We start from the raw sequence: 26,417 nt of genomic DNA on the forward strand, positions 1-26,417 counted from the left end.
CTAATCTGCTCTCAGCCGGCGGGACCACCGCGTTGAAGGGTCCGGGGGCGGCCTGTGGGGGGGAGGGGGGATCGACCCCGAGGGGGAGGTCTCCGTTGTGGCCTGGCCCGCGATCGGAGCCCATCGATTGGCGGGCCGGCCTCTTGGGCTAGGGGCCTCCTTTCTTCCGCGCCGGCCCCTTTAACCCTACGCCATGTTGCGTTGGGGCTGACGCGGAGAAGGGAGCCACTGCGCATGCGTGCGTTGCCGCCGGTGCCACTGTGCATGCACGCGTTGCCGCCGGTGCCACTGCGCATGCGTGGACCCCGCGGCGCCCAGTTGATGCCAAGATCAGCAACTGGTGCGGCGAGGGTCGCTCCAGTGCATTGCTGGCCCCCTGCAGGGGCCAGAATTGCTGATCCTGAGGCTGTGTTGGCGCCGTCAAGAAACGCGACGGCTTTTCCGACGGTGTCAACACCTAGCCTCAGGATCAGAGAATCCCGCCCTTTAGGATGTTCTGAGATTATGAGAGGTGATATATAAATGCCTGTCTTTTTATTCAAATAGCTCTTGAGTGCAAAACATTCAGCATTGACATTCAGAGCAGATAGAGAGATTTTGCATGCGTGCAAATGTAGCAGGGTTGTTGTGGTAGGGGATTTAAACTTCCCCTAAATGGGACTCATTTAGTGCTAGAGGCTGGATGAGGCAGAGTTTAAAAGGTGTATCCAGGAAGGCTTCTTGATGCAATATATAGATAATCCAACTAGGGAAGGGGCAGTACTGGACCGGGTATTGGGGAATGAGCATGGACAGGCGGTTGAGGTTTCAGTAGGGGAACGTTTTGGCAGTAGTGACCACAATTCCGTACGTTTTAGGGTATTTCTGGATAGGGATGAGGGTGACCCTCGCGTTAAGGTGCTAAACTGGGGAAAGGCAAATTACGATAATATTAGATTGGAATTGAAAAATGTGGATCGGGGCAGCTGTTGGAGGGTAAATCAACATCGGACATGTGGGAGTCTTTCAAGCGACAGTCGATTAGGATTCAGGAAAGTCAAGTCCCTGAGAGAATAAGGATAAGTATGGGAAGTTTATGGAGCCATGGATAACGGAGGATATTGTGAACCTCATTAAAAAGAAAAAGGAGACTTGTGTATGGTCTAGAAGGGTGATTAGGATTCAGGAAAGTCACGTTCCTGAAAAAACGAAGGATAAGTATGGGAAGTTTAGGGAACCTTGGATAACGAGGAATATTGTGAACCTCGTCAAAAAAGAAAAGGAGGTTTTTGTACGGTCTAGAAGGGTGGGGACGACTTCCAGGTGCGACTATGCAGAGCTAGGTCGCATATTCGGTAGCTCCCGCTTGGAACGGACTTTTGGGCTCTTTTACAGGGCCCCCACGGCAATTGTTTGACATTTCCCGGTGTGGGCAGAAGACTGCAGCATTCCCCTGACAGCGTCCCCCAGGAATGTTATGTCTTTTGGCTACCAGACCCGGCAGAAACAGTAAAAGATTTGGCTGCAACAGGATAAACAAAACCTCTTCCAGCATGCAGGCGGGGAAGGGCAAGCTTAAAGCTGCAATCTGATTTGACTCTATCAAAGGTGAATTCTAGCAGCAGAGGGAACAACTGTGAAAAGATCTACCAAGGCCATTGAAGAAGCAGGGACGAGGCTTCCGGTGGCGGCCATGGAGGAGTAGGTCGCGCATTCGGCAGCTCCCGTCTGGAACGGACTCCCAGACCTTTTTCAGGAGTTTCCATAGACTTTTTGGGGCAGACTGGTGAAGCGAACACTTCCAAAAGGATTCCCTCTCGATTTCCGGTTGCGGCTATGCGGAGCTAAGCCGCACGATTCGGCAGCTCCCGCTACCACGGACTTTCGGGCTCGTTAGAGGAGCCCCAACGGAACTTTTTTAAAAAAAATTTGACGCAGCCCGTGGGGGAGGGAAGAGAGAGGTCAACCTCCAACTTCTATGAAACGGACCAGAAGTGTAATGGCCAAAGGAGCAGCACTGGAGCAACGGGAGAAGCGAGGGGAAGAAAACAAAATGGCGGCAGCCAGGGACAAAGGGGAGCTGCAGGAGTTCATCAAGCGCTGCTTCGAGGAGCAGCGCGAGGAGATGCGCAAGGAGATGTTGGCGCCTATGCTTTCGGCAATTGAAGGACTCGGGATCACCCAGAAGGCCCACGAAGCTAAGATCCAGGAGGTACAGAAAAGAGTCAGTCAGAACGAGGACGAGCTCGTGGGCCTGGCGGTGAGAGTGGAGCAGAACGAGGCGCTACACAAGAGGTGGGGGGGGAAGACTCGAAGACCTGGAGAACCGGTCGAGGAGAAAGAATCTGCGAATCCTGGGTCTCCCTGAGGGAGTGCAGGGGGCTGATGCTGGGGCATACGCGAGCACGATGCTCGAGGCGATGATGGGCACGAAGGCCCCTTCGAGGCCGCTGGAGTTGGACGGGGCACATTGGGTGCTGGCGAAGAAGCCCCAGACAAATGAGCCGCCAAGGGCGATGGTGGTGAGGTTCCACCGGTTCACGGACAGAGAGTGGGTCCTGAGATGGGCCAAGAAGGAGCGGAGCAGTAAGTGGGACAATGCAGAGATCCGAATATACCCGGGCTGGAGCACTGAGGTTGCAAAGCGGAGAGCGGGTTTCAACCGGGCCAAAGCGGCGTTGTACCGGAAATAAGTGAAATTCGGAATGCTGCAGCCAGCGCGACTGTGGGTCACATACAAGGGCCAACACTATTACTTCGAAACGCCTGAAGAGGCGTGGACCTTTGTACAAGCCGAAAAGTTGGACTCTATCTGAGGGTTTGTGAGGGTGGGGGGGATGTTTTGGGGTTTGATGTGTGATGGTTGTTGTATATAGGGGGTCAATCATGCGCAGGAAATGTTACATGGGCTGGGGGAGAGAGACAAGGCCGCGACAGGAGCTGCGTCAGAGGGGGCAGAGCGGGCTTTGGAAAGGCGGGAAGGGGAACAAAGGAATGCATATGGATTGGGAGACTCCCACGCGGGGAGGTCAATGGGACGGCGGGGGAAGCCGGGGTCAGCAGGCGTCAGCTGACTTACGGGAGTGACATGGGGGAGCAAAAAAGCTAGACGGGTTTAGTGGGGGGGAGGAGAGGGGGGGAAAAAAGGGTTGCTGCTGCACTGGCCGAAAGGGAATGGGACACAGAAGAGGTGGTCGGGACGGGGGTCCCCCCTCTGGGGGACTGGAGGGTAAGGGAGGCGTGGACACGGGACTGGCCCAGAAAAGGAAATGGCTAGTCGGCGGGGCGTTGGGGGGGGGGGGGGGGGGGGGGGGTGGTAGGAGAGCGCCCCTCCAATCCAGCTGATAACGTGGAATGTGAGGGGCCTGAATGAGCCGGTGAAGAGGGCTCGAGTGTTCGCGCACTTAAAGGGACTGAAGGCGGACGTGGCCATGCTCCAAGAGACACACCTGAAGGTGGCGGACCAGGTCAGGCTAAGAAAGGGATGGGTAGTACAGGTATTCCACTCTGGACTGGACGCGAAGAATAGAGGGGTGGCAATATTGGTGGAAAAGCGGGTGTCATTTGAGGCCAAGACTATTGTAGCGGACAATGGAGGGTGATATGTAATGGTGAGCGGTAGGCTGCAAGGGACGTGGGTGGTGTTGGTAAACGTATGCGCCCTGAACTGGGATGATGCAGGATTCATGAAGCGCATGTTGGGGCGCATTCCGGACCTGGAGATAGGAGGCCTGATAATGGGAGGGGACTTCAATACAGTGTTGGATCCAGCACTGGACCGCTCCACATTAAGGACTGGAAAGAGGCCGGCGGCGGCCAAGGTACTTAGGGGGTTTATGGATCAGATGGGGGGAGTGGCCCCATGGCGGTTTGCAAGGCCGCAGGCCAGGGAATTTTCTTTCTTCTCCCATGTACACAAAGCCTACTCCCGGATAGATTTCTTCGTTCTGGGTCGGGCGCTCATCCCGAGGGTGGAGGGGACGGAGTATTCGGCTATAGCCATTTCGGACCATGCCCCGCACTGGGTGGAACTGGAGCTGGGAGAGGAGAGGGACCAACGCCCGTTGTGGCGGCAAGTAATAGTGTTGGCCCTTGCAGATGTGGGACTGCTGGCGGACGAGGTAGTGTGTGGGAAGGTGAGGGGGTGTATCGAAAGGTACTTGGAGGCCAATGACAACGGGGAGGTGCGGGTGGGGGTGGTATGGGAGGCGTTGAAGGCGGTGATCAGGGGAGAGCTAATTTCCATTAGGGCTCATAGGGAGAAGACAGAGGGTATGGAAAGGGAGAGGTTAGTGGGGGAGATTTTGAGAGTGGACAGGAGATACGCAGAGGCCCCGGAGGAAAGATTACTTGGGGAAAGACGACGGCTCCAGACGGAGTTTGACCTGTTGACCACCGGGAAGGCGGAGGCACAGTGGAGGAAAGCGCAGAGGGCGAGCTACGAGTATGGGGAAAAGGCTAGTCGGATGCTGGCACACCAGCTCCGTAAGAGGATGGCAGCGAGGGAAATAGGGGGAGTCAAAAATGGAAGGGGAGCCACGGTTCGGAGTGCGACGAAGATAAACGAGGTATTCAAGGGCTTTTATGAAGAGCTGTACAGATCCCAGCCCCCAGCGGGGGAAGAGGGGATGAGACGATTCCTAGATCAGCTGAGATTCCCGAGGGTGGAGGAGCAAGAGGTGGCTGGTTTGGGGGCACCAATTGGGTTGGAGGAGCTGAGCAAGGGTTTGGGGAGCATGCAGGCGGGGAAGGCCCCGGGACCGGACGGATTCCCGGTGGAGTTCTACAGGAAGTACGCAGACCTGTTGGCCCCGCTACTGGTGAGGACCTTTAATGAGGCAAGAGAGAAGGGGACCCTGCCCCCGGCAATGTCGGAAGCGACAATTTCTTTGATCCTAAAGCGGGACAAGGACCCACTGCAATGTGGATCGTACAGGCCGATCTCGCTCCTCAATGTGGATGCAAAAGTGCTGGCCACGAGTATCGAGGACTGTGTCCCGGGGGTAATACACGAGGACCAGACGGGATTTGTAAAGGGCAGGCAACGAAACACCAATGTGTGGCGGCTCTTAAACGTGATAATGATGCCATCGGTGGAGGGAGGGGCGGAGATAGTGGCAGCTATGGACGCGGAGAAGGCCTTTGACCGAGTAGAGTGGGAGTACCTCTGGGAGGTGCTGCGTAGGTTTGGGTTCGGGGTAGGGTTTATCAATTGGGTTAAGCTCCTTTACAGAGCCCCGATGGCGAGTGTAGTGACGAACCGGCGGAGGTCGGAGTACTTTCGACTGTACCGAGGGACGAAGCAGGGGTGCCCCCTGCCCCCCTGTTCTCATTGGCGATCGAACCATTGGCCATGTCATTGAGGGAGTCTAATAAATGGAGGGGGGTGGTCCGAGGGGGAGAAGAGCATCGGGTGTCGCTATATGCGGATGACCTGTTGCTGTACGTGGCGGATCCAATGGAGGGGATGGTGGAGGTCATGCAGACTCTAAGGGAGTTTGGGAAGTTTTCGGGCTATAAGCTCAATGTAGGGAAGAGTGAGCTCTTTGTATTACAGGCGGGGGACCAAGAAAGAGGGATAGGGGACCTACCGCTGAGGAGGGCGGAGGGGAGCTTTCTGTATGTGGGGATCCAGATAGCCAGGAGTTGGGGGACCCTACATAAACTGAATCTGACGAGGTTGGTGGAGCAAATGGAGGAGGATTTCAAAAGATGGGACATGTTACCGCTCTCGCTGGCGGGTAGAGTGCAGTCGGTCAAAATGGTGGTCCTTCCGAGGTTTCTGTTTGTGTTTCAGTGCCTTCCCATCGTGATCACTAAGGCCTTTTTTAAGAGAGTAGGCAGGAGTATTATGGGGTTTGTGTGGGCGAATAAGACCCCGAGAGTAAGGAGAGGGTTCCTGGAACGCAGTAGGGACCGAGGAGGGTTGGCGCTGCCAAACCTGGGGAGCTACTACTGGGCAGCAAATGTGGCGATGATCCGCAAGTGGGTTATGGAGGGAGAGGGGGCGGCATGGAAGAGGATGGAGATGGCGTCCTGTAAAGGAACGAGCCTGGGGGCGTTGGTGACGGCACCGCTGCCGCTCTCGCCGACAAAGTATACCACGAGCTTGCTGGTGGTGGCAACGCTAAGGATCTGGGGCCAGTGGAGATGGCACCGGGGTGCAATGGGAGCATCGGTGTGGTCCCCGATCAGGGGTAACCACCGGTTTGTCCTGGGGAAGATGGACGGGGGTTCCAGAGCTGGCATCAGGTGGGGATTGGAAGAATGGGGGACCTGTTCATCGACGGGACGTTTGCGAGCCTAGGGGCACTGGAGGAGAAGTTTGAGTTACCCCCGGGAAATGCCTTTAGATATATGCAGGTGAGGGCTTTTGTGAGGTGACAGGTGAGGGAATTCCCGTTGCTCCCGGCACAAGAAGTTCAAGATAGGGTGATCTCGGGTGTATGGGTCGGGGAGGGCAAGGTGTCGGAAATACACCAGGAGTTGAAAGAAGAGGGGGAAGCGCTGGTAGAAGAGTTGAAGGGTAAATGGGAGGAGGAGCTGGGGGAGGAGATCGAGGAAGGTCTGTGGGCTGATGCCCTAGGTAGGGTTAATTCCTCCTCCTCGCCTGATACAATTTAAGGTGGTCCACAGAGCGCACTTGACGGGGGCGAGGTTGAGTAGGTTCTTTGGGGTCGAGGACAGATGTGGAAGGTGCTCGGGGAGCCCGGCGAACCGTGTCCATATGTTTTGGTCATGCCCGGCACTGGAGGGGTTCTGGAGAGGAGTGGCGGGAGCAATATCTCAGGTGGTGAAAGTCCGGGTCAAGCCAAGCTGGGGGCTAGCAATATTTGGAGTAGTGGACGAACCGGGAGTGCAGGAGGCGAAAGAGGCCGGCATTCTGGCCTTTGCGTCCCTAGTAGCCCAGCGAAGGATCTTGCTAATGTGTAAGGAGGTGAAGCCCCCCAGCCTGGAGGCCTGGATAAATGATATGGCTGGGTTCATAAAGTTGGAGAGGATTAAGTTCGCCTTGAGAGGGTCTGCGCAGGGGTTCTACAGGCGGTGGCAACCGTTCCTAGACTATCTCGTGAAGCGTTAGAGGAAGGTCGGTCAGCAGCAGCAGCAACCTTGGGGGGGTGGGGGGGGGGGGGGTGGATGAGCAAGAGATAACATGAAGAGTTGGGGAAACTGGCACGTACGGGTGAGGGCCAGTGTACAAAGCTGTGTAAATATATCATTTTGCCATGTATATATCTTGCTCTGCGCGATTTCTAGTTTTTTTTATTTGTTACGAGGTGGGTGGGGCGGGCGGGGGGGGGGGGGTTATTGTTTGTAAGGGAGAAAAATTGTGTTAAAAAACTTTAATAAATATATATATTTTTAAAAATAGAAGGGTGGGGACAGTCAAAACCCTTGAGTATAAAGAAAGTAGGAAAGTACTGAAGGGGGAAATTAGGAGGGGTCATGAAACGTCCTTGGCAAGTAGAATTAAGGTGAATCCCAAAGCTTTTTATTCATATGTAAAAAGCAAAAGGGTGGCCAGGGAATGGATTGGAACACTTAAGAACAGTGTGGGCAATCTTTGTGTTGAGCCAGAGGAAATGGGCAAGGTACTAAATGAGTACTTTGCATCAGTGTTCACCAAAGAAAAGGACTTTGTGGAAGATTCTTGGGTAGGTTGTGTGGACAGTCTGAATCATGTTGATATCAAAAATAAAGCGGTATTGGGTGTTTTAAAAGACATTAAGGTAGATAAGTCTCCTGGGCCAGATGGGATTTACTCCAAAATATTGAGGGACGCTAAGGAGGAAATTGCTGAGGCCCTGACTGACATCTTTATATCCTCATTGGCTACAGGTGTGATCCCAGAGGCCTGGAGAATAGCTAATGTGGTACCGCTGTTTAAGAAAGATAGCAGGCCTCCAGGAAACTGTAGGCCAGTGAGCCTCACGTCGGTAGTCGGTAAATTATTGGAGAGAATTCTCAGGGACTGGATTTATATCCATTTGGGAACAAATGGACACATTCGCGATAGACCGCATGGTTTGTGAAGGGATTGATCAAGTTTTTTGAGGAGGTGACAAAGATGATTGATGAGTGGAGGGCGGTAGATGTTGTTTACATGGACTTCAGTAAAGCCTTTGACAAGGTGCCTCATGACAGGCTGGCACAAAAGGTGAAGTCACATGGGATCAGAGGTGAGGTGGTAAGATGGATACAGAACTAGCTTAGTCGCAGAAGGCAAAGGGTAGCAGTAGCAGGGTGTTTTTCTGAATGGAAGGCTGTGACTAGTGGTGTTCCACAGGGATCTGTGCTGGGGCCTCTGTTGTTTGTAGTACATGCAAACGATTTGGAGGAAAATGTAGCTGGTCTGATTAAGTTTGCGGATGGCGTGGAGTGGGTAGTGTTGAAGATTGTCCGAGGATGCAGTAGGATATAGATAGGTTGGAGACTTGGGCAGAGAAATGGCAAATGGAGTTTAATCTAGACAAATGTGAGGTAATGCGTGTTGGTAGGTAAGGGAAATATACCGTAAATGGCAAAACTCTGAGGAATATCGAAAGTCAGAGAGATCTGGACGTGCAGGTCCACAGATCTTTGAAAGTGGCAACACAAGTGGACAAGGTAGTCAAGAAACTGTACGGAATGCTTGCTTCATTGAACAGGGCATCAAGTATAAAAACTGGCAAGTCCTGCTACAGTTGTACAGAACGTTGGTAAGGCCGCACTTGGAATATTGCGCACAATTCTGATTGCCACACTACCAGAAAGATGTGGAGGCTTTGGAGAGGGAGCAGAGGAGGTTTACCAGGATGTTGCCTGGTCTGGAGGGTGTTAGCTATGTGGAGAGGCTGAATAGACTCTGAATGTTTTCATTAGAATGACGGAGGTTGATGGGCGACCTGATAGAGAGCCACAAAATTATGAGGGGCATGGATAGAGTGGATGGGCAGGCATTCTTTCCCAGGGTAGAGGGGTCAGTCGCCAGGAGGCATAGGTTTAAGGTCCGTGGGGTAAAGTTTAGAGGAGATGTGAGAGGCAGGTATTTTACACAGGGTGGTGAGTGCCTGGAACACATTGCCGCGGGGGCTTGTGGAAGCTGATCCATTAACAGCGTTCAAAAGGCATCTCAGCAAATATATGGATAGCATGAGTATAGAGGGATACGGCACTCCCAGGTACAGATCCCTCACCTTAACCAGCCTCACTTCTCTCCACTTCGCTCCTCCTTTTGTGAGCCCATGTCGTTGGTGCCACATATATGGTGGGCAGCACGGTAGCATTGTGGATAGCGCAATTGCTTCACAGCTCCAGGGTCCCAGGTTCGATTCCGGCTTGGGTCACTGTCTGTGCGGAGTCTGCACGTTCTCCCCGTGTCTGCGTGTGTTTCCTCCGGGTGCTCCGGTTTCCTCCCACAGTCCAAAGATGTGCAGGTTAGGTGGATTGGCCATGATAAATTGCCCTTCGTGTTCGGTGGGGTTACTGGGTTATGGGATAGGGTGGAGGTGTTGACCTTGGGTAGGGTGCTCTTTCCAAGAGCAGGTGCAGACTCGATGGGCGCCGAATGGCCTCCGTCTGCACTGTAAATTCTATGATATGTCTATAACAGGCACACTCACGCCACAAACTTCGGCCAAACCCAAATCTTCCCAAGACCTCAAACAGGTACCGCCTCTCCACCGGTCAAATGCCTTCTCCGCGTCCATGGACACCACTACCTCCGGTAATTGAGCTCTCATCGGAGTCATGATCACATTTAACAGCCTTCTCATGTTACTAGAAAGGTGCCTGCCCTTTATGAAACCTGTCTGGTCCTCCGCAACAGCCCCTGGGCACATCCTTCCATCCTTCCCACCACCAACTTCGCCAGCACTTTCACATCTGTATTTAACAGCGATATGGGCCTATATGACTCACATTCCAACGGATCTTTCCCCTTCTTTGGTATTAATGTGATTGTTGCCTGCATCATCGTCTCCGGCAGCTCCCCCTTCTCCAGCGCCTCATTAAACGCCCCCAAGAGATGTGGTGCTAGGCCCATCGCAAACTCCTTATAGAATTCCGCCGGGTAACCATCGGGCCCGGGACCTTCCCCGACTTCATTCCCCTTATACTGTCCAAAACCTCCCTCAGCCCCAAGGGCTCCTCTAGCACCTGCCTCTCTTTCTCCAACTGTCTGAAAACTGCCCCATGGCCCCCTCTTCACCTCCCGGATCCGCACTGTACAGCTCCTTATAATAATCCCTAAACGCATCGTTTATCTTCCCCCGGCTCCGACACCGCATCCCGTGCCTCAATCCATATCTTCAATATTTCCCTGGACACGGCCTGCCTTCGTAGCTGATATACTAATATTCGACTCGCATTCTCCCCGTATTCATACTGCACCTCCCCTCCTTGCCCTACGCAGCTCTTCTACCGCCCTCCCCGCCGTCAACCTATCGAATTGCCCCAGCAATTTTTTCCTTCTCTCCAATCCCTCCGTAGTGGGCGCCCTCGAGTACTTCCTATCTACCTCAACTATCTTGTTCATTAGCCATTCACATTCCTCCCTCCTTTCCGTATCCACATGTGCCTTGAAAGAGATAATCTCCCCCCGGACCACCGCTATCTGCTAACAACCCCGAATTGAGCCTCCACCCCGGCCTCTGCTTCTGTCCCGATCTAAGTCAAATCTCCAGCAAATGGGGCGCAATGTCCGAAATGAACCTTCCGGCTCACCACAAAAAAGTTGATTATTGAATACACCCTATAAATCTGTGAGAAAAAGGAATATTCCCCTTGGGTTGTTGAAGCGCCACGGGTCCACCATACCCATCTTTTCCATAAACTGGCCTCAGCGTCTTGCAAAGGTCTCCTAAGAGCCCCACGTCCACCCCTAGTGCCATCACTCTCTTGATCTCTCGGATCTACGACATCTGAACCTCCAGACATTCTACTACCCTCTCCAGTGAGCCCTTCAGGAGTGCCACAGCCCCTTCGATGGCCTTCGATTGATCCTCCTGCATCTCCTCCCTCTGCGCTGGTGGAATTCTTCCTTGATGAAGGCCATCAGCTATTCCATCAGGTGCTTTCCAACTTGCACTGACCCTTACCTCTTCGTCATCTTTCCACTAGCTGCTGCGCCACAGGTCCCTTCGGGGCTGGTTTAGCACAGTGGGCTAAATAGCTGGCTTGTAATGCAGAACAATGCCAGCAAGTGCGGGTTCAGTTCCTGTACCGGCCTCCCCGTACAGGCACCGGAATTGGCGACTAGAGGCTTTTCACAGTAACGTCATTGGAGCCTACTTGTGACAATAAGCAATTATTATTATTATTCCAACTCCTTGGCCAGATCTTTCACCAACCCACTTAAGCCCTCACTCACTTCCACCCTATTCCCCCTAACCCAATAACGCCTCCTAACCTTTTTGGACATGAAGGGCAATTTAGCAAGGCCAGTCCATCTAACCTGCACATCTTTGGACTGTGGGAGGAAACCGGAGCACCCGGAGGAAACCCACGCAGACACGGGGAGAACGTGCAGACTCCGCACAGTGGCCCAGCAGGGAATTGAACCTGAGACCCTGGCGCTGTGAAGCCATAGTGCTAAACTATGCTACCGTGCTGCCCCTCGTACAGGTTGATATAGAATGCTTTGAATGCCCTATTATCCTTGGTTGGGGTGGAGACCAGTCTACCACCCCCATCCCTGACTTGAGCAATTTACCGAGGCCACCTGCCGTCTCAGCTGAAGTGCCAGCAGGCGACTAGCCTTTTCCCCGTGTTCATAGAGAGTGCCCGTGAACGTCGCAGCAAGTGTACCGCCCTGTCCGTGGATAGAAACCCAAACTCCATTTGTAGCTTATTCCTGCTAGCGAGCAATTCTGATGTTTGATTGACCGTGTATTGACGGTCCATCTGGTGGAAGTCTAAAAAGTCAACACTGTCCCATGTCTCTCTTAATCTCTAATGCAAACACGCTCCGTTCCAGAGGTGTCTCATCTCTCTGTGCCTCAGCCTTGTGTCCTCTTTGAGCTGTCATTACAACAATTCAGTTTGGAAGGTAATGTGCCCTTGAAAAACCAAAATGTGACAGTATATGCGCATTATGTGATATTATAGCATTGTCCAGGGTGTCAACAAGAAACTTGTACTGAGCTTGTTAGATATCATATGAGCCTTCTCAACCTCTGGACAAACACTACTAGATTGTGATTTATGCTGCATTTTTTTCAATGTTATTTACAGGATTGAAATAATCTAAGATGTTAGTAGTTTTATTTGACTAGTTACAGTAAATTATCAGTTATTCTCTTGCCCTTTTTCATTTCTTTTATGAATATTCACGGCCTCAAGATATCTTTTACAGCCAGTGAAATACAGTCACTGTTGCAATCTAGGAAATCTGGCAACCAATTTACACATGGCAAGCTCCAACAGAAAAGTGAAATGGCCAGATAACCTGGTTTGGTGATGCTAGTTGAGGATAAATATTTCCCATTCCTCTGATTTTTGTGAAAATAGTGCCTCGGGAGCTATTACACCCAACTAAGAAGGCAGCCGGAGCTTCGATTGCGGCATCTGATCTGAAATCTGGCACTTTGGGTGTTTGGTACGCCTTGATATTGTGCTAAGTCTTGAAGGTAGACTTGAACCCACAGACTTCCGACTCAGAAGTGAGAGTGGTACCAGCGAACCCCAGCTGAGCACTCATCTTCTGAATTGTCGAGACCCATGACAGACACCCAGCAGGACCTTGCAGCTCCCTAGGTTGAACCTTTTTCCAATCTTCCCCTCCTGCTTTCTCTTGCAAAGATGGTTTCAAGCAGCTGGCTATTGTGCCAGTAATTGCATGATCATTAAAATCCTGTGGACTGAACTTTGTCAAATACCTTCTGATGAATCCTAATGAATGTCATCTGACATAGCCTTTGTCTACTTATGTAGTTAGTACCTTTCTGTTGTAGCTCAGAAAGCCAGAAAGAATAGAACTGAAGCCAATCTTTCCACACTTCTATATTTATTTATAAAGTTACACATTACAAACATGCATCTAACCCAACCACCATACGTTTTAACCTGTCTCTGTGTAATGGAGCCCCAGTTGATGCCCACCAGCTGCACACGATTAATATGCAATTGACATGCGCTCTGGATGAACAATCTTGCCATCTGAGACGCTTTTGCGTACATTTCTCATTGCCTTGTGATTCATTCATGCCTCATGGACCTGAATATTATGCTTCCTTCGATGCTCAGTTACTGCTTCAATTGTGAAGGAATTTATCGGGCTGCTGATCCTGGCATCATCCATTTCCTTAAGTGTTCTAGCGTGTCTGGGTGCTGCACAGACATTTTTATACCTTGAATTTTCTTCTACACATGCTTTACTGACCTCCACGTAAACTGTAGGTTCCTGAGGCAATTTTAATGAGTCTGGAGAATGACCACAGTCTTTTTGAAGATAGATGTGAAGAAATAATTTACCTCACCTGCCGTTTTCAGATCACCTAATTTCCACCCCTAAAGGACTCGTATCTACTTAAAACAGTTTATTTAATCCCATTTCCTATAAACAGCATATTGTTTAAAAACAAAAAAGGAAGCTACTTTTTTGGGCAGGAGGGTAAACGTCTGTGTCTATCAAAGTCAAAATGTATTTAGGAGTGCATCACTTATTTTGATCTATTACTTTATGTCTGATCAGGTATCATGGGCCAGATACAGGAGTAAGCTTCCTGTCCCATTGGAACATCTCCCCTCCAGCCTCAGATTGTCATTCTGAGTTCCACTCTTTCATTTAAAAAGTGTGCAGCTGACTTCCGGTTGCGGCTATGCCTAGGTAGGTCGCACGTTCGGCAGCTCCCGCCGGGAACGGACTTTTGGGCTCTTCAGAGGGGCCCCAACAGCAATTGTTCGACGACTTCCAGTGTGGGAAGGTGACAGCAAGGTCCCACCGACATTATATGGATTGGACCAGGAGTGGAGCAGTTAAAAAAGTGATCCTAGTGCAGCGGAAAGTGCAAGGGAGGAAAAGCAAGATGGCGGCGGGTGGAGACCAAGTAGCGTGGGCGCGCAGTGGTCGCAGGAGCAGCAGGAGTTACTTAAATGCTGCTTTGAGGAGCTGAGGACAGAAATGCTGGCGCCAATGAAGGCGGCGATTGAGAAGCTTGTGGAGACCCAGAAGGCCTAAGGGGCGGCAATCCGGGATGTGCGGCAAAAAGCCTCGGAGAACGAGAACGGGATCTTGGGCCTGGCGGTGAAGGTCGAGGAGGAAGAATCTTCGGATTCTGGGTCTCCCTGAAGGAGTGGACGGGCCTGATGCCGGGGCATAAATGAGCATGATGCTCAATTCGCTGATGGGCGCGGGAGCTTTCCCGAGGCCCCTGGAGCTGGATGGGCTCATCGGGTCCTGGCAAGGAGACCCAAAGTCAACGAGCCGCCAAGGGCTGTAGTGGTGAGGTTCCACCTCTTTATGGACAGAGTGTGTCCTGAGATGGGCCAAAAAAGAGCGGAGCAGCAGGTGGGAGAACACGAAGGTCCGAATTGACCAGGACTGGAGTACGGAGGTGGCTAAGAAGAGGGCTGGTTTTAACCGGGCTAAGGCGGTGATCCATCGGAAGGGGGTGAAGTTCGGGATGCTGCAGCCAGCGCGATTGTGGGTCACGTTCCAAGATCGGCACCACTATTTTGAAACGCCTGATGAGGCATGGAACTTTATCCAGACTGAAAAGTTGGACTCAAACTGAGGGTTTGTCGTGGGGGGTTGTTTACTGTGTTTACTGCGTTTGGGGAATGTTCTTTTTGTTTTGGTGCTGGGTGGGGTTGGGTGAATGGATTTGATGTGGGGGCTGTGGGAGAGTGTGGGCGTCGGTGTTGGAGGGGCAGGGCCCCGCGGAGGAAGAGGGGGGGGGGGTGGAGGCCCAGGGATGGGGAGTTGGGGTAAGGCCGCAAAAAGGAGCTGCGCCAGAGGGGGCGGGGCCAGCTCAGGAAAGCGCGGGCTTTTTCCTGCGTTAGGGAAGGATGTGGGTGGGGCCGGGGGGGTGTGGAAGGGCGGTGCTCGAGAGGAGCGCACACTGACTGCCAAGGGGTGGGGGGATTCTCTCACTGGGGGGTCGATGGAATGGCGGGAGAGGCCGGGGTCAGCAGGAGTCAGCTGACTTACGGGAGTGTCATAGGGGTAGCAAAATGGCTAGATGAGGATCTAGCGGGGGGGAACTGGGTTGCTGCTGCATTGGCCAAAGGGGAGCTGGAAGTAGGAGAGGTAGTCGGGGCAGGAGTCCGCCGCCTGGGGGACTGGAGGGCGCGGGAGGCGCGGGCATGTGGCTGGCCTAGAAATGGGTAGGGCAGGGTCTTTCTTTCAGGGCTGGATGCGAAGAACAGAGGGGTTGCAGCACTGGTGGGGAAGTGGGTGTCGTTTGAGGCACTGAATATTGTAGTGGATAATGGAGGTCGATATGTGATGATGAGTGGTAGGTTGCAGGGGGTGTGGGTGGTACTGGTGAACGTATATGCCCCGAATTGGGATGATGCTGGATTTATGAAACGCATGCTGGGTCGGATTCCGGATCTGGAGGTAGGAAGCTTGATAATGGGGGGGGGGGGGGCTACTTCAACACAGTGCTGGACCCAGCACTAGACCGTTCTAGGTCCAGGACGGGTAAGAGGCCGGCTGCGGCCATGGTGCTCAGGGGGTTTATGGACCAGATGGGGGGAGTGGATCCATGGAGGTTTGCCAGGCCGCTGGCCAGGGAATTTTCCTTTTCCCACGTCCATAGAGCCTACTCCCGGATAGACTTTTTCATTTTGAGTAGGGCGCTAATCCCGAAAGTGATGGGAACGGAATATTCGGCCATAGCCATCTCGGACCACGCCCCGCATTGGGTGGAGCTGGAGTTGGGGGAGGAGAGGGACCAGCGTCCGCTGTGGCGCCTCGATGTGAGACTGTTGGCGGATGAGGGGGTGTGCGGGCGGGTGCGGAGGTGTATTGAAAGATACTTGGAGGCCAACGACAACGGGGAGGTGCAGGTGGGGGTAGTCTGGGAGGCGTTGAAGGTGGTGGTCAGGGGAGAGCTAATCTCCATTCGGGCCCACAGGGAGAAGAGAGAGGGGAGGGAGAGGTTGGTGGGGGAGATTTTAAGGGTGGACAGGAGGTATGCAGAGGCCCCCGAGGAGGGGCTACTTGGGGAGCAATGGAACCTCCAGATGGAATTCGACCTGTTGACCACTGGGAAAGCAGAGGCACAGTGGAGGAAAGCGCAGGGGGCGGCGTATGAGTATGGGGAGAAGGCGAGTCGGATGCTGGCGCATCAGCTTCGTAAGAGGGAGGCAGCGAGGGTGATTGGTGAAGTCAAGGATAGAGGGGGGAATACGGTGCGGAGTGCGGTGAGAATAAACAAGGTATTTAGGGACTTCTGTGGGGATCTGTACAGGTCTGAGCCCCCAGCGGGGGGGGGAGGGGATGCGACGATTCCTGGATCAGCTGAGGTTCCCGAGGGTGGAGGAGGCGGAGGTGGCTGATTTGGGGACGCCGATTGGGCTGGAGGAGTTGGTTAAAGGATTGGGGAGCATGCAGGCGGGGAAGGCCCCAGGGCCGGATGGGTTCCCGGTTGAATTTTACAGGAAATATGTGGACCTGCTGGGCCTGTTGCTAGTGAGGAGTTTTAATAAGGCGAGGGAGGGGAGACCTTGCCCCTGACAATGTCCAGGATGCTGATTTTTTTTGATCTTGAAGCGGGACAAGGATCCATTGCAATGTTGGTCATACAGACCGATCTCGCTCCTCAATATTGACGCTAAGTTGCCGGCGAAGGTGCTGGCTACGAGAATCGAGGACTGTGTCCCGGGGGTGATTCATGAGGACCAGATGGGATTTGTGAAGGGTAGACAGCTAAATACAAATGTGCGGAGGCTCCTCAATGTGATTATGATGTCCTCGGTGGAGGGGGAAGCGGAGGTTGTGGCGGCTATGGACGCGGAGAAGGCCTTTGATCAGGTGGAGTGGGAGTATCTTTGGGAAGTATTGCGGAGGTTTGGGTTCGGGGAGGGGTTCATCAGTTGGGTCAGGCTGCTATATAGAGCCCCGGTGGCGAGTGTGGCTACGAACCGGCGGAGGTAGGAGTACTTTCGGCTGTACCGGGGGACGAGGCAGGGGTGCCCCTTATCCCCCTTGTTGTTTGCGCTGACAATTGAGCCGCTGGCCATGGCACTGAGGGAGTCCAGGAAATGGAGGGGATTGATCCGGGGGGGAGAGGAACACCGGGTGTCGTTGTATGCCGATGACCTGTTGTTGTTTTGTTGCGGATCCAGTGGAGGGGATTGCGGAGGTCATGCGGATCCTTGGGGAGTTTGGGGACTTTTCGGGGTATAAAGTCAACGTAGGGAAGAGTGAGCTCTTTGTGGTGCATTCAAGGGACCAGGGAAGGGGGATAGACGAGCTACCGCTGAAGAGGGCGTAAAGGAGCTTTCGGTACCTAGGGATCCAAGTAACTAGGAGCTGGGGGGCCCTGAACAAGCTCAATTTGACGTGGTTGGTGGAGCAGATGGAGGAGGATTTTAAAAGATGGGGTATGCTGCCATTCACTAGCGGGTAGGGTGCAGTCGGTCAAAATGACGGTCCTCCCGAGGTTTCTCTTTGTGTTCCAGTGCCTTCCCATTCTGATCCCCAAGGCCTTTTTCCAACGGGTAAGCAGGAGCATCATGGGATTTGTGTGGGCGAATAAGACCCCAAGGGTGAAGAGAGTGTTTCTGGAGCGTAGCAGGGACAGTGGGGGGGGCTGGCGCTGCCAAATTTGTTTGGCTATTATTGGGCTGCCAATGTGGTGATGATCCGTAAGTGAGTGATGGAGGGAGAGGGGGAGGCGTGGAAGAGGCTAGAGATGGCGTCCTGTGTGGGCACGAGCCTGAGTGCGGTGGTGACGGCACCGCTGTCGCTCTCGCCGACAAGCTATACCATGAGTCCGGTGGTGGCGGCGATGCTGAAGATCTGGGGGCAGTGGAGGCGACACGGGGGCAAGGTGGGAGCCTCAGTTTGGTCCCCGATTCGGGAGAACCATCGGTTCATCCCGGGAAGGATGGATGGGGGATTTCGGAGCTGGCAACGGGCAAGGATTAGAAGAATGGGGGACCTGTTCATCAATGGGACGTTTGCGAGCCTAGGGGCGCTGGAGGAGAAGTTTGGGCTACCCCCGGGAAACGCATTCAGGTACATGCAAGTGAGGGCGTTTGTGAGGCGGCAGATGAGGGAATTCCCGCTGCTTCCGGCACGTGGGACTCAGGACAGGGTGATTTTGGTTGTATGGGTTGGAGAAGGCAAGGTTTCGGCGGTTTACCAGGAGCTGCAGGAAGAGGAAGAGGAGGAGGCCTCGGTGAAGGAGTTAAAGGGCAAGTGGGAGGAGATGCTTGGGGAGGAGATGGATGAGAGTCTATGGGCTGATGCCCTGAGTAGGGTTAACTCTTCCTCCTCTTGCGTCAGGCTCAGCCTAATCCAGTTTAAAGTTACTCACAGAGTGCACATGACAGGGGCGAGGTTGAGTAGGTTCTTTGGGGTGGAGGACAGATATGGGAGGTGCTCGGGGAGCCCGGCAAACCACGTCCATATGTTCTGGTCGTGCCCGGCGCTGGATGCGTTTTGGAGGGGTTTTGTGAGGACTATGTCCAAGGTGGTGAATGCCCGGGTCAAGCCGACCTGGGGATTAGCATTATGTGGGGTATCGGACGAGTGCAGGAGGCGTTAGAGGCCGGTATTCTGGCCTTTGCGACCCTGGTAGCCCGGCGGAGGATTTTGCTACTATGGAAAGATGCGAAGCCCTCTCGTGTGGAAGCTTGGATCAATGACATGGCAGGGTTCATCAAGCTGGAGAGGATAATGTTTGCCTTGCAAGGGTCTGTGCAAGGGTTCCTCAGGCGGTGGCAACCATTCCTAGACTATCTCGCGGAGCGTTAGGAGGAGGTCAACAGCAGCCCAAGGGCGGGGGGGAGGGGAGAGAGGGGGGGTTCTTTTGGGGTGGCGTTTGGGTGAAGGTGAGGGGTTTTTCCCTATTTGTGTTTTTAAATGTTATAGGGGGTTATTGTCTATGGAGGAAATCCAATGTATAATTTCTGATAGTTGTGTTTTTGTTCTTGTTGGGGGGGGGGGGGGGGGGGTTGTTGAAAATTTGAATAAATATATATATGTTTTTTTTTTTAAATAATATTTTATTGAAAATTTTTGGTCAACCAACACAGTACATTGTGCATCCTTTACACAACATTATAACAATACAGATAATAATGACCTTTTTTATTTAAACAAGAACAAAAGAAAACAACAACAAATAAATAAATATTAAATAACAAAAAATAAAAACTAGCCCTAATTGGCAACTGCCTTGTCTCAGGCCACACACCCCCCCCCCCCACCCCCCCACCCCCCAAGTCCTGGGCTGCTGCTGCTGCCTTCTTTGTTCTCCCCTATCTATCTTTCCGCAAGATATTCGACGAACGGTTGCCACCGCCTAGTAAACCCTTGAGCCGACCCCCTTAGGACGAACTTAATCCGCTCTAACTTTATGAACCCCGCCATATCATTTATCCAGGTCTCCACCCCCGGGGGCTTGGCTTCTTTCCACATTAGCAATATTCTGCGCCGGGCTACTAGGGACGCAAAGGCCAAAACATCGGCCTCTTTCGCCTCCTGCACTCCCGGCTCTTGTGCAACCCCAAATATAGCCAACCCCCAGCTTGGTTCGACCCGGACTCCTACTACTTTCGAAAGCACCTTTGTCACCCCCATCCAAAACCCCTGTAGTGCCGGGCATGACCAAAACATATGGGTATGATTCGCTGGGCTTCTCGAGCACCTCGCACACCTATCCTCCACCCCAAAAAATTTACTGAGCCGTGTTCCAGTCATATGTGCCCTGTGTAATACCTTAAACTGAATCAGGCTTAGCCTGGCGCACGAGGACGACGAGTTTACCCTGTTTAGGGCATCTGCCCACATCCCCTCCTCAATCTCCTCCCCTAGCTCTTCTTCCCATTTCCCTTTTAGTTCGTCCATCATAGTCTCCCCTTCGTCTCTCATTTCCCTATATATATCCGACACCTTACCGTCCCCCACCCATTTCTTTGAGATGACTCTGTCCTGCACCTCTTGTGTCGGGAGCTGCGGGAATTCCCTCACCTGCTGCCTCGCAAAAGCCCTCAATTGCATGTACCTGAATGCATTCCCTTGGGGCAACCCATATTTCTCGGTCAGCGCTCCCAGACTCGCAAACTTCCCATCCACAAATAGATCTTTCAATTGCGTTATACCTGCTCTTTGCCACATTCCATATCCCCCATCCATTCCCCCCGGGGCAAACCTATGGTTGTTTCTTATCGGGGACCCCCCCAGTGCTCCGGTCTTTCCCCTATGTCGTCTCCACTGTCCCCAAATCTTCAGTGTAGCTACCACCACCGGACTCGTGGTATAGTTCCTTGGTGAGAACGGCAATGGGGCTGTCACCATAGCCTGCAGGCTGGTCCCCCTACAGGACGCCCTCTCTGATCTCTTCCACGCCGCTCCTTCCTCCTCTCCCATCCACTTACTCACCATTGATATATATATATATGTTTTTTAAATAAAAAGTGTGCAGCTGTTCTCGCATTTCAATCCTTGCCCAACCTGCCCACCATGTACCTTACGCCAGAAAAGACTGGAGTGTCCTCTCTCTCTCTCTCTCTCTCTCTCTCTCTCTCTCTCTCTCTCTCTCTCTCTCTCTCCCCCTCTTTCTCTCTCTCTCTCTCTCTCTCTCTCTCTCTTCCCCCCCCCCCCCCCCCCCCCCCACCCCCCACCCAAGTAGATAAACTAGGCTAAATCTGCAGCACATTACCACAGATGGTGCCATTTTTCCTAAGTGACATGAAGATGAAATTCTATTTGTCTCTTCCCTTAGATTGGATGGATGCTAAAGACATGATTTAAAATAGAAAGAAAGAGCGTGTGCTTATATAGTGCCTTCCACCACTTCAGGGCATCTCGAAGTGCGTTACAACCAATCAAATACTTTTGACGTGTAGGCACTATTATAATATAGCAAGGAGTTTCTCCAATGTCAGGCACACATTCCTCCTTCAGCCAACACCATTAATAAACAGCTCCTGCTTCTGTGAATTGGGGGTTGTTGACAGAGGGTGGAGACTGAATTATGCCATTCAAGAATAATTTGTGTGTCCGTAAAGGATTTGATGTGATGCGATGCTGCACAAATGCAGGACTCTTTTCCTAACTTAATGGAGGCATCAGTGGAATCCATCCTTTTTCCCCAATTTTATCGAACCTCAGAAACTGGATAACAATTGCAATGGTTAATAAAACATAATCATAATCTTGCGTAATTGTGTGGCTGGTGTTGCAGAGAGCAGGTAATGTATTAGAAACATGCAGCTGACTATACCATATCATGGGAACATGCTGCTTGCCATGTATTTTAAACAATGCATCCATTTGCTCCTTTTACTCCCAAGTTTTGTGTTTAAAACAAGAATCATAATATTGTTTGAATGTTCCGGAGTAGGGGGTTCGGAGATTCTCTGTGTAAATCCACCTTTGTTTGTCCATTTGCAGAATTGACACTAAATCCACCAGAAGGAATTGTTGCAGGTAAGCAATGCCTCATTGTTTAATTTCCAATACCTCTGCCCTCCATATGTCTGCAGACAGTTAATTGCATTTTAGGGACTTATCAGGAAATATGTATACCGGGCATATCTTTGAGCATGTATGACACTCTCTGCTTTTTGTACTGAACCAGATGCTTCTAAAGATTCACAATGAAATAACACCATAAAGTCACTATTCAAATGAGGGAGGCATTGTCTTTTGTTATAAAATGGAAACTTGTATAAATTCACAATTCGCAAACTGAAATTCATTTCTTGTGTCTTTGGGTATGTTTTTACTTGGAAAACCTTGCCCTTCTAACTTGATATTTGCCAGGATTTATAGACCTTTGGCAAACCACTGAAAATCTATTGGATCTCTCTTCTCTAGAAAAGAGAAGGTTGCTGAAGGGCGACCTGATAAAAGTCTTAAAAATGATTAAGGAGTTTGATAGGGTCGATGTAGAGAAATGGGCGCGATTCTCTTGCCACGTTGTGCTCAAGCAAGAATCCCGGGAGAGGCGTCCAGTGGACTTCCCGACAGCCTCTGCGCCTTGCGGTATTCACCAAGTCCCACGAGAGGTTGGAGACAGAACTCTGCCCAAAAGGGCGGGGCTAAACCGCACTTGCGGAAGTAGGTCGTAAACCTACTTTCGACCGACCTGCCCGGGATCAACCGGCCTGCGTCGATTCTCTGGCCTCCCCAGGGACGCTGCAGCCGGGCGCTGTTCACTCGTTCATACAAACGTGGACCAGGCAGAATGGCACATGGAGAATCTCCCCAGACTATCAGAGACTACTGGGTGGTCAGGGTGGCCCCCTGATCCTTCCCCTGGATCGTGGGCACCTTGGCACTGCCATCCTGACACTGCCAAGGTGCCTGGGTGGCACTGCCAAGTCAGCAGGAGCACTGCTAAGGGTCAGGGTGCGAGGGGTGCCATGCCCATGAAATGGGTGGAGTGTGGGTTTGAAGGGCAGGGCATGCAGGGCAGGTAAATAGGGTGTCTCCGGGTGTTGAGGGGGTTGACGGGTTGGGGTCCTGGAAGGGAGGAGGTGCTGTAAGGGGGCTTGGGGGACCCACAAGCTCACTTAGAGATCGGGGCATCCTTTCAAAATTGCGGCCCGATCTCGGAGTTGAGTTCCCCAGTGCTTAAAAAAAAATTCTAAGTGTGGGCTAAACCGGTGAGAAACTCCTCAAGGCCCCAAAAAATGACTAAGTGTCATTGAATAGCAATGGGGAACCCGCATGACTCTGCTTCCTGAAAAGACCATCACAAATGGACAGCACTGTAGCATAGTGGTTAACACTATGGCTTCACAGCGCCAGGGTCCCAGGTTCGATTCCTGGCTTGGGTCACAGACATTCTCCCTGTATCTGCATGGGTTTCCTCTGAGTGCTTTGGTTTCCTCCCACAGTCCCGAACGATGTGCTATTAGGTGAATTGGACATTCTGAATTCTCCCTCTGTACCCGAAATGTGGCGACTAGGGGCTTTTCACAGTAACTTCATTGCAGTGTTAATGTAAGCCTACTTGTGACAATTTAAGATTATTAAAAATTAAAAATTGAACTTAGAAATTTTTCCGGAGAATTGTGCCCAATGTGTTTCCACCTGTAGAATAATCCAAGAGTAGGGACGTGGAATAAAAGATGGTCACTAATAAATCCAATGTGGAATTCTGGAGAAACTTGTTTACCCAGAGGGTAGTTAGAATGGGAAGTGCTTTGTCGAGGTAAATAGAAAGCATAGATCCATTTAAGGGAAAGCTGGATATACAGGAGGTAGTAGGAATAGAAGCATATATTGATGGGGTGAGATGAAGAGGGTTGGGCAAAGATATGTGTGGAGCAAAACATTGGTATTGACCAGTTGGACGGAATAGTCTGTTTCGGTGCTGTAAGTATTATGCTGTTCTTTTAGGTTACGGGAGGTCCAACAGTTAGTGTGCAGAATTTGTCATGATGTATCAGGCCACTTTTCCTTCACTGCAGACAAGTTGTCTCTGAGAGATAGAGAGAGAGGCTCAATCTACTTGGATAATCCCAAACAAATGACTATTTACCTGCTGCTAATCGCCACCTGCAACCTGATGCAGCTTTGTTATATGTCCTGGCAAGGAGTCCAAGACTAGTGTCGTCTTCTGCTGAAGTGGTTAAAAGGCTGAGGATAATTGGATCAGAGTGTCACAGGCACATGTTCGATTCATATTTTCATTATAAATTTCTGTGTCCTCCTTTATGATAGGACAATTCTTCAGTTATCCATAGAATCCCTACAGTTCTAAAGGAGGCCATTCGACCCATTGAGTCTGCACTGACCCTCCAAAAGAGCCCTGTACCTAGGTCCACTCCACAAAATCCTAGCCACAAAATCCCACAAATTAATCATGGCCAATCCACCTAACCTGCACATCTTTAGACTGTGGGAGGAATCTGGAGCACTCGGAAGAAACCCACGCAGACACGGAGAAAGATGCAGACTCCACACATATTCACCCAAGGTCGGAATTGAACCTGGGTCCCTGTTGCTGTGAGGAAGCAGAGTGCTGATCACTGCCGCAGTGTCGCCCATGACAGATCATGGCTGACCTGTATTTTATCTCCATTTACCTGCCTTGGTTCTGTGACCTTTACTACCCTACTATACTGAAGTCATGCTATCTCTGTTTAGAATTTTTCAGTTGACCCTCAACCTCAACAGCCTTTTTGGGAGGGGGAGGGGGGGGGTTCCTGATTTCCACTAGTCTTCGTGTGAGGAAGTGTTTCCTAACATTATCCCTCTAATTTTAAGGTTTTCTACCTCTACCTGATCAAAGAACAATACAGCTAAGGAACAGGCCCTTCGGCCCTCCAACCCTGTACCGGTCATGATACCAACCCTTGCCAAAACCCTCAGCACTTCCTAGTGCCGTATCCATCTGTATCCATCCTATCCATGTGTTTGTCAAGGTGCCTTTTGATACTAATGTATCTGCTTCCACAACCTCCCCTGGCAATGTGTTCCAGGCGCTCACCACCCTCTGCGTGAAAAAACCTGCCTCGCACATCTCTAAACTTTGCCCCACAGACCTTAAACCTATGCCCCCTGGTGGCTGACCTCTCCACCCTGGGAAAGAGTGACTGCCCATCCATTCTATCCATCCCCCTCATAATCGTGTAGACATCTATCAGGTCACCCCTCAACCTCCGTCTTTCTAATGAAAACAGTCCGAGTCTGTTCAGCCTCTCCACATAGCTAATACCCTCCAGACCAGGCAACATCCTGGTAAACCTCCTCTGCACCCTCTCCAAAGCCTCCACATCCTTCTGGTAGTGTGGTGACCAGAATTATGCACAATATTCCAAGTGTGGCCGTACCGAGGTTCTATACAACTGTAGCATGACTTACCAGTTTTTATACTCAATGCCCCGTCTAATAAAGGCAAGCATTCCGTATGCTTTCCAGACTACCTTGTCCACATGTGTTGCCACCTTCAAGATCTGTGGATCTGCATGCCCAGGTCTCTCTGACTTTTTATATTCCGAAGAGTTTTACCATTTACGGTATATTTCCCCTCTATGTTAGACCTACCAAAATGCAATACCTCACATTTAGACATAGAACAGTACAGCACAGAACAGGCCCTTCGGCCCTCGATGTTGTGCCGAGCATTGTCCAAAACCAAGATCAAGCTATCCCACTCCCTGTCATTCTGGTGTGCTCCATGTGCCTATCCAATAACCGCTTGAAAGTTCCTAAAATGTCCGACTCCACTATCACAGCAGGCAGTCCATTCCACACCCTAACCACTCACTGTCCATTGCCTCCGTTCACAGTGTCCGTATAGTATTGTCTCTTTTCTCCATCATTTTGGCCTCCGTGGAATATTATTCTCTTCCCTCCATTATTACTGTCTCCATGGAGCTTTATTGTCCCTTCCATGAATGTGGCCCCATGCAGTATTACTATCCCTTGCCTCTATTCGTACCGTGTCGTAGAGTGTTATCTCTTTTCTCCATTATTACTGTCTCCGTGGAGTTTATTGGCCCTTCCCTTCATTCCTTCTGTCTCTGTGGAATATTGTTGTCCGTTCCCTCCATTAGTACTGACCCCGTGGAGTATTATTGTCCCTCCTCTCCGTTATGATTGCCCCTACGTGCGGTATTATTACCGTTACCTCGGGTGTTGAGCTGCCGAGACGTTGTTGCCGCCGATCTGTCCGGGGCTGAAAGCTCCCCCCGTCCCTGGGCATTTGAGCCCGGCCGGGCAGCCCCAGCAGGAGACCGAGAAACGCAGATAGAGGCACCGGGATCGGCTGCAGCGCCATGTTGTCCAGATTAAACTCCATTTGCCATTTTTCTACCCAAGTCTCCAGCCTATCTATGTCCTGCTGTAACTTCTGACAGTCCTCAACACTATCTGCCACTCCAACAACCTTGGTGTCATCGCGAACCTACTAATCAGACCAGCTACATTTTCCTTCAAATCGTTTATGTACACCGCAAACAACAGAGGCCCAAGCACCGATCCCTGTGGAACACCTCTAGTCACAACCTTCCATTCAGAAAAACCTTCTACTGCTACCCTTTGCCTTCTGTGACCGAGCCAGTTCTGTATCCATCTTACCATCTCACCTCTGATCCCATGTGACTTCACCTTTTGTACCAGTCTGCCATGAGGCACCTTGTCAAAGGCTTTACTGAAGTCCATGTAAACAACATCCACCGCCCTCCCCTCATCAATTATCTTTGTCACCTCCTCAATAAACCCGATCAAGTTAGTGAGACATGACCCCCCCTTTACAAAACTATGCTGTCTATCGCTTAGGAGTCCATTTGTTTCCAAATGGGTATCAATCCTGTCCCAGAGA

At 51.5% G+C, this 26,417-nt stretch overlaps 1 protein-coding gene across 2 annotated transcripts in view; it reads left to right on the top strand.

The window, feature by feature from the left end:
• The window catches only part of ube2g2 (ubiquitin-conjugating enzyme E2G 2 (UBC7 homolog, yeast)), a 101,388-nt gene that overhangs the window by 32,664 nt on the left and 42,307 nt on the right, over positions 1-26,417 (top strand). The window contains exon 2 of one of the 2 annotated variants that reach the window (XM_072482081.1): positions 21,533-21,568. The exons of the other annotated variant lie outside the window; for it this stretch is intronic. Coding sequence (XP_072338182.1) covers positions 21,533-21,568 — 36 coding nt within the window. The remainder of the gene's footprint in view (positions 1-21,532; positions 21,569-26,417) is intronic. 2 annotated transcript variants of the gene reach the window in all.

The sequence above is a fragment of the Scyliorhinus torazame genome, chromosome 2 (assembly GCF_047496885.1).
Source record: "Scyliorhinus torazame isolate Kashiwa2021f chromosome 2, sScyTor2.1, whole genome shotgun sequence".
Taxonomy (NCBI): Eukaryota; Metazoa; Chordata; class Chondrichthyes; order Carcharhiniformes; family Scyliorhinidae; genus Scyliorhinus; species Scyliorhinus torazame.